This window comes from Sebastes umbrosus, chromosome 2, assembly GCF_015220745.1.
Source record: "Sebastes umbrosus isolate fSebUmb1 chromosome 2, fSebUmb1.pri, whole genome shotgun sequence".
Classification (NCBI taxonomy): Eukaryota; Metazoa; Chordata; class Actinopteri; order Perciformes; family Sebastidae; genus Sebastes; species Sebastes umbrosus.
In genome coordinates, this window is record NC_051270.1 from 37785860 (window position 1) to 37806996 (window position 21137).

The 21137-nt window shown below is 41.5% G+C and overlaps 1 protein-coding gene across 1 annotated transcript; it reads left to right on the forward strand.

The window, feature by feature from the left end:
• The first annotated feature begins 13243 nt into the window (after positions 1-13243).
• ccnd1 (cyclin D1) lies at positions 13244-19928 on the forward strand. The gene is made up of 5 exons (XM_037794898.1): positions 13244-13441; positions 14825-15040; positions 15881-16040; positions 16712-16860; positions 16953-19928. The coding sequence occupies exons 1-5, from the start codon at positions 13244-13246 to the stop codon at positions 17106-17108; spliced, it is 879 nt and encodes a 292-aa protein (XP_037650826.1). The 3' UTR covers positions 17109-19928.
• The last annotated feature ends 1209 nt before the right edge of the window (positions 19929-21137 follow it).

The following is a 21137-nucleotide window of genomic DNA, read 5'->3' on the forward strand; positions in this document are numbered from 1 at the left end:
AGGGTGACCTTCCAGTTGAGAAAACATGATGAAGTGCCCTAGGGTAACCTTCCAGTGTAAAAAACGTGATGAAATGCCCTAGGGTGACCTTCCAGTGGAGAAAACATGATGCAGAACTCTGGCTCACCGGACTTAACTCATGTGGATGAAATTATTGGCAAGAATCTTCCTCATCACATAAAAATATTTATTTTGATGCACAAATCAATCAAGAGAACTTATTTATAGGTATTTTGTGATTTCGGTGAGGTCTGTATGCATGCGCCTCATCCAACAAAATTGCCCTGTGTTTGCAATGAGAGGTGGTCTGAGCGGGTTTTAAGGCAAACACAATTTGTTGCCAAAATGAACACCAAAATTGCACTGCACCGCCTAATCAGCATAAACAGTCTCAGCCTTGTCTTTCCTCCCACCTCCATGCAAGCCCGTTCATTTGGAGTCAGTGAATTACTAAACAGGCGCACATGCAAAAAAATAAGATGACTCCATAAACACTGCATTTGCGTTAGCCCTGGCTTTTGCACTGGCCCATATGAATACTATCTGGGCTGGGAAAACGTCGGGACTGCCCAGAAAGAGCCACAGGATGTGACTGGGGACAAGGACGTCTTGACTACTTTGCTTAGCCTACTGGCACCAGAAGTGGCAAAAAATGGATGGATGGTCTTCAAGAAAGCAAATGCCACCCGCACTCTGGTAGGCATCAGGATTTCACCTTTCAACATATCCTGATTTTCTATTAGGAAAGGAATATATCAACCACACAAACTGTATGCCACACTTAACCCCAGAATGTTTTTATTGTATCTTAACATTCATAAACAAGCAGAAACACTGTGATACTGTGTACGAGGTAATGATGCTGTTTAAGGGCATGTTGTCAAATTAGAAGCAAAATAAACTCTTTTTCTTCCTCCTCCACTAAACCACAAGTATTCCACCGCTCCCAGCCCACCGACCAATAAACACTCCTACAGTACCTTCAGTACTACTACAACTACAGTACCTCTACCCCTTCATGTGGTCAACACTGACCATTATGAGTAACTGTGTGTACTGTGTCTGCCTGAGGATCATGAGTACTAACAGTGTGTATTGTGTCTACCTGAGGGTTATGAGTACTAAAAATGTGTACTGTGTCTGCTTGAGGATTATGGGTACTAACTGAGTACTGTGTCTGCTTGAGGATTATGAGTACTAACAGTGTGTATTGTGTCTACCTGACGCTTATGAGTACTAACAGTGTGTACTGTGTCTACTTGAGGATTATGAGTACTAACAGTGTGTATTGTGTCTACTTGAGGATTATGAGTACTAACAGTGTGTATTGTGTCTACTTGAGGATTATGAGTACTAACAGTGTGTATTGTGTCTACTTGAGGTTTATGAGTACTAACAGTGTGTACTGTGTCTACTTGATGATTATGAGTACTAACAGTATATACTGTGTCTACCTGAGGATTATGAGTACTAACGGTGTGTATTGTGTCTACTTGAGGTTTATGAGTACTAACAGTGTGTACTGTGTCTACTTGCTGATTATGAGTACTAACAGTATATACTGTGTCTACCTGAGGATTATGAGTACTAACGGTGTGTATTGTGTCTACTTGAGGATTATGAGTACTAACGGTGTGTATTGTGTCTACTTGAGGATTATGAGTACTAACAGTGTGTATTGTGTCTACTTGAGGTTTATGAGTACTAACGGTGTGTATTGTGTCTACTTGAGGATTATGAGTACTAACGGTGTGTATTGTGTCTACTTGAGGATTATGAGTACTAACGGTGTGTATTGTGTCTACTTGAGGATTATGAGTACTAACAGTGTGTATTGTGTCTACTTGAGGATTATGAGTACTAACAGTGTGTATTGTGTCTACTTGAGGTTTATGAGTACTAACAGTGTGTATTGTGTCTACTTGAGGATTATGAGTACTAACTGTGTGTGCTGTGTCTATCTGAGGGTTATGAGTACTAAAAATGTGCTGTGTCTGCTTGAGGATTATGAGTACGAACAGTGTGTACTGTGTCTACTTGAGGATTATGAGTACTAACAGTGTGTATCATCATCAACTATTGTCTATGTAAAGATATAGAGGAGTCTACCTGAGCAGACGATGAAGTCTCTCTCTCTGTGTGTGTTGTAGTCAGAGCTTCTCTGTGCTTTTAGTGCATATTAGTGCATGTGAGCGTGCCTCACTGGTTAGCTCACGGCCGCCACTCTGCACTGCTCTCATATGGCGGCTACAGCTGATAAGGTTGTCCCGACCGACGACGTCGTCGCGGAAGTATAGCACCCACCTTCTTCCCCCTCCCAGTTTAACACTGTTAGCTCTGTCAGTACCGTTGCCATTGTTTGCACTTTTAGTGCATGTTGAGAGCCGTGTGGAGGCAATAGATATGCTCTGAATTCTGTAATGAGCATTTTCAATAGCTTAATTCCTTAAAACTACTACTTAAAACCTTTCCCTAGTCTCAAGCTCTGTTTTCAATCATGTTGGGACTACGATTCAATTCAATTTCTTTTTGTATAGCGTCAAATCATAACCGAAGTTATCCCGAGACGCTTTTCATTCAGAGCAGGTCTAGACCGAACTCTACAGACTACAGTTGTTGTGGTAGTTTGAGCATGCTTTTTAAACTCCTTCATGACAATAGCCATGACAGATAAAAGATCCTGAATTATTGTCTAATAAGCATTATTCATGACACTGACTCGGTCATCCGTCTTTAAGCAGCTATACTGAAGTGCGAATATCACTCCACCTACTACCTATGAGGGAACCCGTGCCATTAAATACTGAGGACCCCCATGCAGTAAACATGTGGGTGTTGTTTTCTGTCTACATTAAAAGAAAATTGTGAATAAGTGTTCAGTGTGATTTAGAATAAATTGATGATAAAACCAACTGATATACTATTTAGAGAACATCAGTAGGAGATGTCATGTGATCTTGCTTCGGCTGAAACTGCTAAATGAAGTGGTGGTCAATGTTGCACTGAATACCTTGTGGGAATGATGTTGTTGATATTTCATTAAAGCAGAAGTAGGCAGTATATTTTTGGCATCATTGGGCAAAGATTCCATAATAACCTTTCAGCATATTGTAATTCAAGTGTTCTGAGAGAAAACTAGACTTCTGCACCTCCTCATGGCTCTGTTTACAGGCTTTAGAAAATCTTGGTGTTATTGGCGTTCCTTCACCAGATTTTACAATGGCGTCCGCGTCACAAACTTTCGCATTTACAGCTAAACCATGCACTACAAGATGATTCTGAAAACATTTGAGAAGAGAAATAGGCATTAACGTAACATAATATTGATTCATATATGATCAGCGCTGCCTAGTTTTGACCGTTTGGTCGGGGTTAGCCAGTGATTGACAGCTGGCTCTCATAGACGGCAGCTGGACAGCAGACCTGGACACCAGATCTGCTCTGACTGCTTGCTTTCCTCCGGTCTGTGAAATCTTGCAGATGCCATTAGGAGCACCGGAGGACAGAGAGGCACATGTTTTTTTTCAGGTTACCTGTTTCATGTACTACTGTCACGATATAGCGACCGTTTTATAAAAATAACTTTTTTTAATCATATTTGCTCCAATCTCGCCTACTTCAGCTTTAATATGTGTATACATAGTCTGTCCTCTTTCTAGGGTTTTGTTGTACAGAGCAGGTTTGGCCCCTGGAAGTTGCTTCATGTCACCCCTTCGTTTATTTGGTTTTACAACAAAGATTTACCGTGATTAAGTGGATGTAGCTATATAAAGTCATAATCTTTATTTGATTTATAAAACAAAACAACAACAAAAATGTATATATATATATATATATATATATATAAAATAGACATTAAATACATTTAAAATACAGAAGAAAGAAAGGGGAATGTCAGTGCAAGTGAGATCTTAGAGTTACTCCAATCCCATGTGAGAGAGCAGAGAACGGTGAACCCTCCAGTCCAGGGATCAGCAACCTGCGGCTCCAGAGCCACATGCAGCTCTTCAGCTCCTCTCCAGTGGCTCCCTGTGGAGTTTTTAAAAGATTTGTGGAAATAATAACTGTTTTTTTGTTTACATTTAGATTTGTATTTATCAGTGTTGTAAGTCTATGGTATAACGTAGTATTAGGGCCACATTGAGGAAAATAAAATAAATCTGAGATTTCGAGAATAAAGTCATATTACGAGAAAAAAGTCGTAATATTATGAGAATGAAGTCAGAAGTTTACGAGAAAAAAAGTCGTAGTATTATGAGAATAAAGTAATAATATTAGTATATATTTGTATAGTAGTAAAGTAGTAGTAATTTTACAAGTCACTTTCTTTTTTTCTCGTAAAGTTATGACTTTATTTTGTTAATATAACAACTTTTTTTCTCGTAAAGTTGTGACTTTATTCTCAAAATCTCCGATTTTCATTTCCCTCAATGTGGCCCCACCTCACTACAAATGTTTTGCAGCTCCAGACATATATATATATTTTTTTTTTGCTTAAAATGGCTCCTTTGATAGTAAAGGTTGCCTACCCCTGCTCCAGACAGATTGAAAAAAGGAGCCACGCCTTCCAAAGCTTATGAAATGAGCCCTTAATTTGAGTTTAATTTGGTTCTAATTTGAGCAAATTGTGTGTAATGTGTAATTGTATCTATGACATTACTGTGAGGATTACTCACCTACCATACATACCTGAAGTTTAATGGAATGTGACAGGCAGGCCGTTTTTTTACAGCTTGTGTGTAATATCTACAGTTGCACACCTTCACCGTAGGCCGTCGCTGCAGGGACTCATTATCAGCTCCAAATCTGCAGTTTGAGGAAAACGGAAGCGTTACTCACCAAACAAACTTAGTTAGGTCTTTTCTGGGCCAGCTGCTTGATAAGGCAAACAGTCAGTTAGTCAGTCAGTGCACTGGTGCTGAATGAGGAAATTGATTGTTCAACAACATAAAGGTTAGCATGAGTCCCCCTGAAAGGGGTTTTGTGTATGTCATTTATTAATATTTAATGTGTGGTCAAAAACCCAACAAGTCATCAACAAATCTAGTGTGCTGCCAAAAAACGTCATTGACCATATTTTCCACAACACCAGGTTGCACTAAATAGTTAAATTTTCATGAATCGAGTTTGGGGTTTTTCGGTGTTGTAGTGAAGTGCTCCGGGTGATTCTATGACCATTCATCCATATGGTTTCAGGAATACTTTACATACTTTGAAGGCATAATGCAAAATATATGCAAAAATTATGCAAATATAATGGACGGAGTGCAGCACAAAGCAGTGATTTCCCAGGTGAAGGAACTCTGTAACTCAACAGATAGGGCATGTTGGGAGCTGTCTTTGTCAGTAGAGGAGAATGTTTCCTGCGATGTATAGTGTCTACCCTTTGCCTTGTCAGAAAAATCATGTACAGTAGGTGGTCAGAATGTCACTTTCTATTCCTGTTTTCCCCTTTTAGCTCCTTTTCCACGGTCGGTGAATCCCTTTCATACAGGAGGTGTACAGTATGTATGACGAGTGTGTTTAACTCACATTGGGCCTCTTCATATGAGACAGCAGAGTGCGTAGCCTACACATTACTCCTAAACCTGGAGTTGCATGATTATTTAATAGGTTTCAGTTTCACTTCTCTTCATCTGTCCATATGTACAGCCCGTTTACCTTCCCAGGGTGTAAATTACAGACACTTGTTACGTGTGATACCAACGCACACGGAACCCTTCCAGCACCTGTAGGAAACGCAGTAGGCGTTCCATTAACTCTAATGTGAACCCATCCGCAGCAACAGCAAACGCTCAGAGAAAGTGCTCCGGGAGTGTGGTGATAGGTTTAAAGAGCAAAAAAGAGACACCAGGCGGGTGAGAGGCGGGGTCCAACAAACACATGGCTTTCATCCAGGAGACCGCTGTTCATGTCCCGAGCGTGAAGTTTCACTTTACAATGGGCTGTTTGGTTATGTCCCGTGTTCACAGTGTTAAGTCACATTTTCTCTGTACAAACATGGTCATTTTAAAGGTCCCATATTGTGCTCATTTTCAGGTTCATACGTGTATTTTGTGTTTCTACTAGAACATGTTTACATGCTGTAATGTTAAAAAATACTTTATTTTCCTCATGCTGTCTGCCTGAATATACCCGTGTTCACCCTCTGTCTGAAACGCTCCGTTTCAGTGCATTTCAACGGAATTGTGTTGCTAGGCAGCAGCTTGGGTCCATGTTTACTTCTTGTCAGCTGATATCATTCACATCCACTGCAACAGGATATAAACTGGGACACATTTAGAATGTTTACGTTTAAAAAACGTGTAATGGTCTAAATATTGTATATTTGTGACATCACAAATGGACAGAAATCCTAACGGCTTGTTTCAAACGCACAGTTTCTGAATACAGGCTGTGTGTATTTCTCACTATATTGAGCGTTTTGATAGTTTAACAGTATTTATAAAGCACTTAAGCCTGCTTTATAATATAAAAGACATGAAAGTCTCACTTTTTACAATATGGGACCTTTAAGCTTTTAAACCATGTTGTTTTTTTTACTAAACCTAACTATAGTGGCTTTATTGCCTAAACCTGTTTAGAAGGTTTAAACGTGTTTTTGTTTAAAAAGTGGAAATCCTGACGTATAAAAAAAGGTGATGCATGTTATGGTGTATACTATCCATATTCAAAGATAAATGAGTAATGTATAGGAATGGAAGCCTTTGTGATTTTGCCAAAGTTAAAGGTACTATATGTAACTTTCAGAAGATCCTTGTTATTAATGACAACTGTGGCCGTTAAGTAAACTGCAGTCAGCATCCTGACATCTCTCCACGTCGTCCATTAATTCCCAATAATGGACAGCTCGTCGGGCATTATCCCTTACATAATGTTCTGTATATTCCTATATTTTATTTGGACCATTGGCTCCATGATGCTAACTAGCTTGCAGCTAGCAAAATACTTTAGCAGCTAATGTTACGATGCAACCAAGCAGATCCATGCTGCATACCTACTGTAAGTTACAGCAAGTTGGCCAATCATAGCTTAAGCAGTCCAGACAATGTTTGCTATATTAGCTGCACATTGTTGTCGCTTTAGGGGAGCTGAAGACAGGCAGGGCACTCGGGGAGCGCCCATAAACGTCATATTCTTTGGATTTTCCCAGCAAAACAGTCCCGAGTCCTTTACATAGAAGTCAGTCCACAGGCTGTTGCAGGCAACCGAGAAAGTCGGGAAAGGTCTCACTTTTTAAGTTACATTACAATCCGTACACACATTGGCGATTAAAACATGTAAATTGTTACATATAGCACCTCTAAAACAACATGATATCCACCCATGCTCTTTACTCTACAGTACGAACCCCCCTTCACAGATCGACTAGGCAAAGCAGGTTTATTCTTGCTCGACAGTGTGAGTTTACCTGTTTCATTTTACACCTTTAACAACCTTTCATTCATTTACATTTATGCAGTGCAGTGAGCAGACCCAACTAATTGCCTTGTTCACATTGAAATGAGCTAAATGCTGTGACGGGGCCCTCACACATTGTTAACTTCAAGGGCTTGGGACGATCAGAAAGGCGTGCACTTTCATATGCGCAACGAGACCTTGTATTTCCTGTGTCCTGTATCTACGTATGACCAGTCATTGTTAACTTTGCATTTCTTTTAACACAAAACATATCACCTCCACCTAAAGAGGAAACTCCTACCTGAGACTCAGTGTGAATAGCATAACATGTGAATGGTAACTGGGAACAGCTTGGATCAACTTTTTGTTAGCATAATGTGTTATATTAATACAGATATAGATGACGGATGAAGATGAAAATGTGCTTTGAAAGCCTTATTTAAGCGTACATTGGAGCCATATCCAGCTAACTGCATGTCAAATATTTGCTGGTCAAAGCCTATAGCTAGTAGTTAGCACGAGCCTCATTCACAGATACTTATCAAAGCAGCACCCTGTAGACTCAAGTTGTGTGTGATATGGGATGCATGCATTCCAACCCACCCTACCCCTCCTCCCAAACTCCCACTGACCCATTGTGCTGTTGTTTTTCTCTTATCCTTGCCCTTGGCCCTACAGCACCCCCCAACTTGCCAGACCAGAGGTGCTGTTAGGTTAGCTGTGGTGCAGGACACACACACACACAGACACGCACACACACACGCCCGGATTGACCCCCGTCTATCCGTGTTCGCGGATCACTTCACAGGACAATCTCCCTATCCATCTTTGCAGGGTCATTGTGGACCTGCCCTCAGCAGAGAAAGGAGCTTCATTCACAGGGAAGAACCCTCTTTCTCTGCCTTCCCTCTTTCTCTCAGTCCTTCTGGCTGATGGCTGGAGGAAGGGAAGCCCTCACACACACAGTGTGTGTGTGTGTGTGGTGTGTGTGTGTTGTTGGAGGTCATATTTAGAATATGAAGAGGCATCAGGACTTCAAAGCTGGACAGAATGAGGGTGAAGACAAATGTCACCACTTCAACACTCCTGCAAACTCACACACACACACTGCTTTGCTTTTAAGCACTAAAGCTTAAAGCTCGGGGTTCGGTGAAGGCAGGACAACAGATTAGCCTGGACTACTTTAAAATATTTCCTTGTGGCAGAAATTGAAGATAGCATAGTCAATTTTCTGTGCGCCCGCAGACACTCATATAAAAACTAAGCAACAGAATAAGAATTAGGACGATAATATAGTTTACAAAAGTAACAAGTAATAAGCATTTTGCGCCTTATTGGCACATGCAGGACTACGCCAGGCATGCTACGGTCTGTTGTTATCTATATAGATATAAATTAGATAACAAAGCCATCAGATTGCACTCTAAGAAAAGTCCGTAAAATGATGGGCCAATGTGCCGTGTTAATATGAAGGAGTTTTCTGTATCGATTTTTCACAGGAGTTTTACCCTTATTTTTAAATACGCATTGCATTGTGGGAAAGCTGGAAGAGGCAGAGACCATCACACACAGCAAAGTATAGTTCAGAGAAACCTTTCTCACACTTCTCTGTTAAAAAATCTCAAATTGTCTAACCAAAATGATTTATGTTAAGGACTTAACGTTAGCTCAATATCGTTTTAGTTGGATCGCTGTTTTGTTGTTTAGTTTAGCTGCTGTCGACCATTAACGTTACCCAGATACACGGAATATTTTGCTGACTTATTTTGAGACTAACGCAAGTTTGGTATTGTAATTTACCTTTAACCGATGCTTATATTTTAGACTTCAGTGGATGTCAGGTAGAGTTAGCCCCAGTTTTAGCCTCAGGCGGTCCGCAAAGACCGACAGGTAACGTACAAATGCTAGCGTTAGCGTCTGTTTTCCCTCCAGAATGTAAAGGTTGGGCCTGATATATGGCTCGGTACGGAGGATATACTGTAAATCTACAGATTTTTCCGTTTTCGGAATCACAGAAGTGTCCGTGAATGGTACAGAGGACATCCTGTAAATCAACAGAAATTTCCATTTTAGGGTTGAAGAAAATGTATATATATATATATATACTGTACATACATAAACATTCAGCAACCATGTTGTAGAAAGTGCCCAGAATAAAGAGTCAAATTTGTGGAGGAGCCCTAACCCTAACCCTGAGGAGGGGAGATGAGTGAACACATGAACACACACACATACCTACTGCACCACTGAATGAATGAAAGGCAGTACTGGGAATGGAATGACTGAATCACTGAGACTTGATGATGACAACTGATGTTTATTTTACATACACAGGACAATCTGACATTCTCATTCAAGTCAAAGAAAACAGTCTAAGCGTGCGCTAGAAAATGAATTCATGTTCAGAGTGTGACTCACTAGTCAGACTGACGCCGAGCGAAAGCCTTTATCTGTACAGTCAAAGTGAAACTGCAGTGACCAGCCAGGAGCCTTACTTGGCATTCCTTCAAGAGATTTCCAACATGGCTGCTGGGTCACAAACTTTCTCATTTTACAACTAAACCGTGCACTACAAGATGATTCTGAAAACATCTGAGGAGAGAAATGGGCATTACAGTAACATAATATTGATTCATATTTGATCAGCGCTGCCTAGTTTGACCGTTTGGTCGGATTTCGCGAGTGATTGACAGCTGGCTCTCATGGACAGCAAATCTCGGATCAGTTCTTACTGCTTGTTTTCCTCCGGTCTGTAAAAATCTTGCAGATGCCGTTAGGAGCACCGGAGGACACAGAGGACACAGAGGAACATGATTTTTTTCACGTTACCTGTTTCATGTACTACTGTCACGATATAGCGACCGTTTTATAAAAATAACTTTTTTTAATCATATTTGCTCCAATCTCGCCTACTACAGCTTTAATCTGATTATATCAGCCGATCTAACCGCAGTGGAGAAATACAGGCTTTAGCCACACTAGAGACAGGGTTCTCAGTAAGGCAATGTTGGTCCCCAATGTTAGCATGTCCCCAATGCTAAACTGAGAGTGTGACCACGGTAAACATCACCTGCTAGATATCATTATCAGCATTTAGCTCAAAGCACCGCTGTGCATAAGTAGAGTGTCATACTGGTGCCAGCATGGCTGTATAGAGTTTTAGACTTCTATCCTGTCTTTTCTTTTCTCTGAGAATGTGTACAACGGTCACATTTCTTCAACCACCTGCACTACAAGTACTGATATCTGTCATTCTTATAAAGAGGCTGAATTAAGAAAAAAAACGAAGTAAAATCAACATTCTATTCAAGTATCTGGCTTAACCCGTGTAGTCAAGAAAAGTCAACAAGTGGTTGAAATCAGTTTGAATATGTTGAAGAAACGATGAAGGAAAATGAGGGCAGTGCGAGTGAATGAGAGCCAGGGACAAAAAAGGGATGTCCTTGGTGTGGTGAATCACAGACTTGACATATGATTTATTTTCCAGCCGTGGGCTGCGTGGTGGTGGGATCAGTAGTCTGAACCAGTCTGTGCCCTGCTGGTTTCACTTCAGCTCTCCCCGCTGCCCCTTTAAACACTTCCTTCCCCCGTTACCATAAAGCTGCTAGAAGAGCCTCACTGCAAAAGTCACATGCTCCAGCTCCCTTTGTTTCCCATAGAAAGCCTCCAGCTATCTGTGCAATGAGAGGGACTGGGAGAGACAGAGCACGCCATTGAGAAAAAGTCATATATGAGGGGAAACAAAGTGGATCAGAATCACTGTTGGTTTCAGCTTTTCGTACTCTCTGGGTCTGCGGGATATATCTTTTGTTTTTCAAAGCGTCATTTGCAAACATTTTATAACAACTCAATAAAATAAGAAGTTAATAACAAAGTAGCTAAAAGTGGCAAATTAGTGGCTTGTCATGACATGCATACGCTGTAAATAAAATACTTGTATGATTACGGGTAGACAATCAAAAGGGCATATGATGGTGAAAAACAGCTGAATTATATTTGTATTGTTTTATCTAATTGTGTCATCATATTGATGGAGGTTCAGTTGAAAAGAGGAAATCACACAACAAAAATACATTGTGACAAAATATATGAATGGGAAACATTTAAATGAACCATAACACAAATGTTAAGAGAGTTTTCCCTCATAAACATAAAGTGACAGTGTATGTAGACAAAAAGGGGAAATCAGCATGTTTACAGCTCAGTTACAGATGTAAATGCATGGTGACCACATATTTTGTAAAACAGAATCATATTCTATTTTTGATCCAACAACAAAGTGGTGATATGTTGTGATGTGACTCCACAGGCTCTGTCCTCAGAGGTAACCCTCTTCAGGCATTACGGTAGTCCACCCAATAGCCCAGAGAGGAATTCCAGGAATGTGAAAAGCTCCGATTCATATTGAAACTAGATTCAAATGTGAGCAACTTAACACTAAATGCTGGAATTAACTTGAGCGACTAAATACATGACTGATAAACTTTGTATCGGGCTGTAAATGTCTAGAATATATGTGGCTCCTGCTGGCCTCTCTCTTCAGTCTGAATAAATCAGCAGGGATGTACACACACACACACACATAAAGCAGTGCTGTCAATAGATAAAGTCTGTATTGATTATGTGAAAGACTATACTGAGTAAAACCACTTTGATAACAATAACAATGTCAACTTTTCCAGTGCACTGAACTTTTCCCCCACATGAAAAGTTACGCCGACATCTGCCTAGTAACAGCAATTCCTCCTATTGGTGAAACTCCAGTCTCCTCCCGTCTGAGTGTGTGTGTGTGTGTGTGTGTGTGTGTGTGTGAGTGTGTGTTACAGAAAGTCTTTACTAGTTGCTCTCCAGTCTTTACTTCATTCTAAATCAATTTTTATATTTTTATATAACTTATAATTGAACTTACAGTGCTCAACAATTGACCACTGTTGTGTGTATACGTATTACATATTATTTATACATATTATAGAGGTAGAAAATGGGTTAGTGATCACATGTGAAGCATGCTCACTGGTTCATATCATATAGCCTATAGTCTCCTGAGCTCTGTGTGTTTCAGAGTAAGGCATTAATGGAGGTGAATGGAGCAGCAGCCTATACTGTGTGTTTCAGGGCTGCTGCTCTATTGTCCCATGTGCTCCCCTCATGTTCAGAGAGAGAGAGAGAGAGAGAGCGAGAGAGAGAGAGAGAGAGCTGCTGTGGGGCGGACCGCCCCCTACCGACGGTCAGCCCTCCTCCACCACCACCACCTCCTCCACCACCGGGGACAGACGGCCCCAGAGTCAGCCCCGGACCTCCCACCTCCTCCCAGAAGCCACCAGGCTATGGGGGGTGGTGGTGGGGGGGCTCCGTTTTCGTATATATATGTATATAATAGAATCCCTTCCTCGCGCGCTCCCTAGCAGACTGCTTGTCTCTTTGATCCCCCCCCCCCCCCCCCTAACAACAGCTGACGTCAGCTAACACCACCTCCTCCTCCTCAGCGCGCGGTCGTCCATAAACTTTGTGTGTGTGTATGTGTGTGTTGTGTGCGTGCGTGTTTGGAGAGCGCGAGCCAGGGGTTTTGTCTCGCGGGGGGAAGCGCTCTGTGCTTCAGAGGGCTCGCGCACACCGGAGGAGCAGCAGCAGCAGCGCAGCCAGAAGACGTAAAGACGTGATCCAGATCAGATCAGACCAGAGGACCAGAGGACCGTAGGTCGGTCAGTCAGCCTCCTCCTGCCCGCTGCAGCCCGGTCAACAACAACAGAGAGACAGCTAACTAACAGGGACACTGAGGACACTAAGGACAGCACCGGGACACCGGGAGAGTTGACAGTGTTTTACCGGCCGAGTCGCCCCCATGGAGGACCAGCTGCTGTGCTGCGAGGTGGACTCCATCAGGAGAGCCTACCAGGACGTGAACCTGCTCACCGACCGGGTCCTCCACACCATGCTGAAGGCGGAGGAGAACTACCTGCCGTCGCCAAACTACTTCAAGTGTGTTCAGAAAGAAATAGTCCCCAAGATGAGGAAGATAGTTGCCACCTGGATGTTAGAGGTTGGTCTTTACTTCTCCTCAACTTTCTACTCCAGTGACTCAGTTTCATCACTTCTATCTGTGTCTATGTGTAGACTATCGATCTATCTATATATGTATATAGGCTATCTATCTATGATGACTAGTGTGGGAGTCTGGTTTGTGTATATTCTCTGTGCATGTTACATAAAGACAGAGAGAGACTAGATGTCCTCAGGAGCGCTGGGTGGTCCCTCGGCTCGGAGAGGACCACTGCTCGCTTTATACCTTTAGTTGTTATTGATTATGTGTCAGCCTACATGTTCGTGGAGGTTCTGGGATGTGATCAGAGGAGGAAAACACTCAATAATAACATGAATGTACACGTATGCAGTCCGGCCCGTGCCAGTAGACGCGCCATCTTTGTTGTCGTATGAGAAGCATTTTTTAATATCGTTATAAATCTATAAGATCAGCGACAATGACAGTAGGTGGGTTGGATGAGAGCCGGAGGTCCGCTTGGTGGAGCAGCAGCAGGCCGGTCCCAGGTGGCCGGTGTGCCGGTCCACGGTGGCCGGTGTGCGGGTGTCAGGGCTCCGGATCCTTCCTCTGCGATCAGCCGGAGACAAAGTTACTGTGCTGTCTGAAGAACGACCTGGAAACAGGGCTTTTTATGTAAAAGTGCGAAATATTAAATCAATTCTAACAGTCGGATTTGATAGATTAGATGTTTTTCAACATTAACATGAACTTTTGGATTGAAGTCTTTGCGGTTTTATATTTTGTATTAATTTTTGAAATCGTGCCTGTGAGAGCCGAGAGGGAAGTGTCGCATGCAGCACGTGAAGAAGAACCTCGTCCGACAAATTAATTATTATTAAATCAATTCGAGTCACAATTCGACACATTCGACTCTCATTCGATCAGGCGTTCGATGAGGATCATTTACATGATAACATTATACACCTTGGTAATTTTTAAATATTTCTAAATATTTTATGAAAAGATGACGAAGTTGAATTTGCAGAGCGAAACTTGCCTCGACGCCACCTTTGTGTCTCAGTCAGAACTGACTTGCTCACTAATTCCCGACTCTTTTCATTGCTGCAAAAAGTATTACTTATATTAAAAAATAATAAATCTATCATATTTTTACTTTAGATGTTTTCGGATACATGTGAATAGAGTTTGCATTAAAAGTCGCAGGATATTTAAACTCTGAACTCCAGTGAATTAGACGCAACAAAATGTTTAATTCCTTTTTCATTTATTTTCCAATGATTGAATGCAAACAGCTGTGGGAATACGACATGGAGCCAGTTGTTTGAGTGGTCTTAACAATGTATACTATGTGAATAGGGGGAATTTTTTCTTCCAGCAACCGAAAGCAAACTCTTAAGTGCTTTTTCTCACCTCCCCATGCAGGTCTGCGAGGAACAGAAATGTGAGGAGGAGGTTTTTCCGCTGGCTATGAACTATTTGGACAGATTTTTATCAGTGGAGGCCACCAGGAAAACAAGACTACAGCTGCTGGGAGCTACGTGCATGTTTCTAGCATCCAAGATGAAGGAAACTGTGCCCTTAACGGCGGAGAAACTCTGCATCTACACGGACAACTCGGTCCAGCCCGGAGAGCTGCTGGTAAATTGACTTCTGCAGACATGGATTGTTGCATAACACACATATACAGTAGCCTACATGAGAACGGAAAGAGACCACATGAGCAGAAGATATAGGCCCCACAGAGTTGTTTAGCTGTTCATCTGGTCTGTCAGTGTCACCGTACAGTCGGAAAATATCAATATAATATTAAAATGTCACATATGATGAGTTGTTTGGTATATAAATGTAGCTGTGGTGCAGCAGCAGAGTGAATGGCCGCCTGTGACTCTCCCATGGTGACTGAAGGCCTCTCTCATTTCATGAATGGTCTCAGTGACTGCCAAGAAAACACGACTCACAGCGACACCTAGTGGAATTTAGACAGAGGTGCAGGCTGTTGGCAATGAAAGTGAACATGAAGAACTACACACACACACTTAGCTTTTGTGTTTGCTGTGATATTTATTGTATGTGCAGCTGCTTCCGTTGCAGTGCCTCCACCAGAATAATGGAGACAGCTGATGTTTGGTTGTTATTTATTTATATATATATACAGAATATATACAGAATATATACAGAATATATAGTATGTATGGGTAGTTAAGGAAGAAATGAATTCGAAAACTTTAGGAACTTAATAAAATACATTTTTGAGTAAGCTGAAGTCTGGAGCATTACGACCCCTACGGGGATGAATCTTGAAAGCTGGACACTTTATATCTAGATATGGAGATAAAAAAACAGATTCAATGACAAACTGCAACAGTTGCAGGAACTAAATGTCACCGCAGATATAAAAAATAAATAAATAAATAAAGGGAAGAGTACATTTCTCTGGGTCACAGTGAGTGAATGCCTTTGGTCTTGGTCCGTCCACAGCAAATGGAGCTGCTGGTTCTCAACAAGCTGAAATGGGACCTGGCTTCGGTCACACCTCACGACTTCATCGAGCACTTCCTGTCCAAGCTGGAGATCTACCCGTCCACCAAGCAGATCCTCAGGAAACACGCTCAGACCTTCGTGGCTCTCTGTGCTACAGGTAGGACACCAACCCCGTATGTCCCGTGTCTTCATGTGTGCAGTAAAATACACTCACTTAAATCAAATTATGAAAAACATTTCCCCTATTTTCCGTATTTCTAAATAGCTCACATTTTCACTTATTGTTCCGTTTTAGTGTGTTCTGCTATGACCTGTAGTTCTCATTTATTCTATATGATGAATACTTCTTGTTTATGTATTTAGTTATACTCTATATTTTACTTTCTGTAGCCAATTACAGCTTCCTATCACAGGTTTCCAGACAGGGTTGATTCAAAGTTTCAGTCATAATTGAGGTTTTTTAGGACTTTCCTGGAGATAAAAGCCCCAACCCCACTACTGACTACTGTTTTTTTTTTTTGTTCTCTTCGACCTAGTTTGTGGTTTTGTTATTCTGATCGTGGCAGCCATGTTGTCATTATTAGTTAATAAATGTTGAAGGTTCAGAGGGGCAGATGTGTAGCGTTGTTGTTTTTCTGTGAGAAGATGTAGGCAGGGATCTGTCTGCTCTGTAGTCACTTTACATCTGTTGAATGTAAGGCGTCTCTTACAACAATGAAAATGGATTAGGAACACGTAGGGTTTTAATAATGAATAGTTCTGTTCATATATTTAAAGGAAAGTAGATATGGAGTTTTATAATCATTGATATTCCGTGTTGTTTCACAGATGTCAACTTCATCGCCAGTCCTCCGTCCATGGTGGCGGCGGGCAGTGTGGTGGCAGCCGTTCAAGGTCTCTACCTGAAGAGCCAAGACGCCTCCCTGTCCTCCCAGAACCTCACCAACTTCCTTTCGCAGGTCATTCGCAGTGACCCGGTACGCAAACCCATATTTGAATGTTTGGAAAAGGTAACTCGATGTTAGCAGAGCAATGGTGTTTACTCAAAGTGTTGCTTCTGTGCTTGCAGGACTGCTTACGGTCATGTCAGGAGCAGATCGAGTCCCTGCTGGAGTCCAGCCTGCGGCAGGCTCAGCAGCACAACAACACGACAGAAACCAAACGCGTAGACGAGGACGTGGACCTGTCCTGCACCCCGACAGACGTCAGAGACATCAACATCTGAAGTGACCGACAGCCGCGTCGCGCGATGACCTGACGATCGAGGGAAAGTTTGTCGACAGAGGTTGGCGATGGGTCGGCCGGGGAGGGGGTTCCTCATCTGAACTCAGCCTCCCCTCCTCCTCCTCCTCCTCCTCCTCCTTCCTGGGCTGCTATCATGGCCGACATGTCACTCACATGCCCGCTGTCCACTACGACTGCCAAGACGGGACAGAGTGCCCCCCCCGCCGCCCCGCAAACCCAAGTCACATTTCCTGCCAGTGTCCCCTCCCATCCTGGGAAAAGAAATTAACACTACAGAAATGTCTAAGAGAGAAAAGACACCGAATACTGATGACCCGTGTGGGCTGGAGTTGAAGCCACATTACAGACATTTTAGTAGATATTTTTTCTCATTCCCTCAAATATTAAACTAGGAATCTTTAAATTACCACAGACTTAACTCGCCTACTAAAACATCCCAAAGTGTCATGTACAGTAGGTCCTTGTAGTCTGTCTTCAAGTCTTTATCTGAAATCTGACTTTTGTTAAAGAAGAAGAGGCTTTTTTTTGTTTTCATTTCTCTATTGTTATATCGTATGTTTTTAGATTTCCTGTCCCATGTTTGTTTTGTTGCCTTGCAAACATTCATATATCCCTTGCTTGCTTATGTTTAGTCACTTTATCATTTTAGGCCTCTTTTTTTTAAACCAAGTGTAGTGTGAGACGCTCTGTTTTTAGGACCTTAGCGACTGTGGACTGCTGATGTTAAGGCTTTGGACATACATGATTCTTTGTTCATTCGTCGACAACGGTCGCTTTTACCCCGTTTCAGCTTGCTGTAATTTGATGAGATCAAATCGATGCACAATCAAGCAAAGCGATCCACAGTCTGCTATGCGTCCTTTCTGTGTAGGTATAACTAAACCATTCCAACTTTGTTTTTTTTAAAAAAGCACTTTTGGTCAGCGCTGCTGGTCGTCTAAAAAAAAAAAAATCACAGTGGTTAAGTTTGTAAAACAACATGAAAATTGAATGGGGGGGTTGAATGGGGGATGGAGAGTGAGAGCAACACCTGCAGACAGTTGGATCTGGATCAGGCCTGAATCTGATTCATCAAATGGGACAAAAAAAAATCGACCTTTATGGCAGACTTTTTTTAAAACAAGACTGAATGCTGCTTGACACTGTCATGAGTCTCATTGAGCCGGCGGCGCTCTGCAGCTGCCTTCAAAGTCTCAGATTGAGTTTTAGTTCAACAGATGTTTCATACAGGCAAAGCTGCTCTTCCATTATAAGAATTGTTTCAATGTGCAGAGCCAAAAGCTGAAGGTCCAGTAAAAGTAAAATCAAGTATTATTTTTATAGTTAAAATGATACTTTTATATATAGTAAAACATATTATTTATTATTTTTTTTAAGCTTGCATTTTCCAGTTTGCAAACAAACCATGGCTCCACCTACCGCTGAACTATATCTGCCTCCAGAGCAGCCCTGCCGTCCAAGGGATATTTGTAAAACTAAAACTCCACTCTGCCTCTAAATCGCCATGACAGCATCTCCTCCGTCACACCACCTCAGTTCAAATACTGCTCATGGATTCTGGGAAAGGGGATGAAGATAAAAATAAAAAGAAGAGAAGTGTTGAGACTATGATTTTGCACAAACCTAAAAGACGTGGGCTGCGTTTCTTGGGGACTTGCCTAAAAAAGAAACTGGGGAGAGCAAAGCTGGCAAGCATACAGAGGGGCGAAAAGGTGGCAAAAGTGGCAAAAAAGGGTGAAGGCTCAACAGGGAGGGGTGTCTTAATGCTGTAGAGTTCAAGTCAGGGTTCCTACACAGGACGGCAAAGTTATCATGACAAGGTTGATTGGTACGAGCAGGAAGGGACCTGTTCAAATCCAACTCTGGAAAAAAGTATTGAATTCTATAAGTATGTCAAACTGTGTGGGAACCCTGTAAATGAGGTTTCTGATTGTACATTAAGGATAGAGAGTAGGAGAGAAACACTCCTTGTATTCCGCTGCTATAGAAAAATTAATCCCAGCTACGTGTTAAAAAAAAGAAAAACAGATGACAAAAACGTAATGGATTAAAAAACAATGCTTTTCTCCTGTTGTTTGCTGCTACATTTTTGGTGTTTTTTTTATACATATAAATGTCAATATACTGCCATTCTAGGTTTGAATTTTCTCATAGAAAATTGTGTTATTGACATCCTCATTTGTTGTTTTTATGTAGATTCTATGTGATCCCTTTTCTTTTTTTTTGTTTATAATTACGTAATATGATTTTCCGAACTATTCCAAAAAAAAAAAAAAAACAAGGAAAAATGAGACAATGTACAGAAATGCTTTGATCCACAATACCTCATGTGACAGTCAAGATCTATCTCTAATTTTAGTCTTTTTATTTGTTTAGTTTTTATTCTATTCTACTTGTTGGTTCAGTGCCTACTAGCTCTGTTCAACCTGCTTAAGATGAAGCATCCGCGATGGAAACTAGCGAGTCCAGGGCATGCTTTGATACTGGTGCCATAACAGAAAAATGGGATATGTATAACTCTGTTGAGTGTTAAGCTGTCTCTGTGAAAGAGACTTTATCCCCCCTTTAGGCCCATAGCGGCCTTTCCTTCCCCCTTTTGATATTTATAAAAGAAAAAAAGCTTTTGCTCCAATTTTCAAACTGTCAGTGAGTTGATTTGAGTTTGTAAATAGAGTCAGTGTTGTGCTCGGAAGCCATAGACTGTTTTTTTGTTACAAATCATTCCACACAGTTGTGTCTACTTCATGCCAGTTGTCTGCAACTTGTGTCGACTACACAATAAAAACATGAATTAGATGGAGTCTGGAAAAACTGGTCTGTTCTTGTCCACAGGAGAGGCTTGTTGAATGAAATTAACTCACACTGTATGTTATTGATGTTGTTGAAAATTAGCAGAGAATCCTACTTGGCAACTTGACGCATAGTTATACTTAATATGTAGTTTAATTTTTGAAAAATAATTTCCTAAAACAGCTGGGAAATGTAGTTTTAAGCAAACGTTACTCAAACGGAAGTATAAAGTGCATTTGTTGGGGACTATTTTCAGCTGCGGATTAATACACATTTGGTCCTCTAGTGAGGATTTTCAGCAACAGGATGGAGTGCCTGACACAAAGTAAAGAACAGCATTTAATGTCAGGAACAAGTTGCATCAAACTTTGGCTACACATTTCCGTGGGATTTGTTGACAGTCAGTGAAATGTAGAATATCAGTATATTTATTCTTTAGACATTTTATGGAATAAATTATTATTTGAATGATCGAAAAAATGACCGAGAGATTATGTGATGATGAAAATAATAGAAGAAACATTTAAAAATCGTCTGATGTACAAGTTGTACAACCGCTGCAGTGAGAACAGAAAGAATCCCACATATTCTGGCTGCCCATCCAACTATGAAAAGCATCTGACGGAAACCCGACCTCTAGGTAGATAGAGACTGAAACCCTACCTCTAGGTAGATAGGGACTGAAACCCTACCTCTACCCTACCTCTAGGTAGATAGGGACTGAAACCCTACCTCTACCCTACCTTTAGGTAGATAGGGACTGAAACCCTACCTCTAGGTAGATAGGAACTGAAACCCTACCTTTAGGTAGATAGGGACTGAAACCCTACCTCTACCCTACCTCTAGGTAGATAGGGACTGAAACCCTACCTCTACCCTACCTCTCGGTAGATATGGACTGAAACCCTACCTCTACCCTACCTCCAGGTAGATAGGGACTGAAACCCATACCTCTACCCTACCTCTAGGTAGATAAAGACTGAAACCCTACCTCTACCTTACCTCTATGTAGATAGAGACTGAAACCCTACTTCTACCCTACCTCTAGGTAGATAAAGACTTTAACCCTACTTCTACCTTACCTCTATGTAGATAGAGACTGAAACCCTACCTCTACCCTACCTCTAGGTAGATAGAGACTGAACCCCGACATCTAGGTAGATAAGGAGTGAAACCCTACCTCTAGGTAGATAGGGACTGAATCCCTACCTCTACTTCA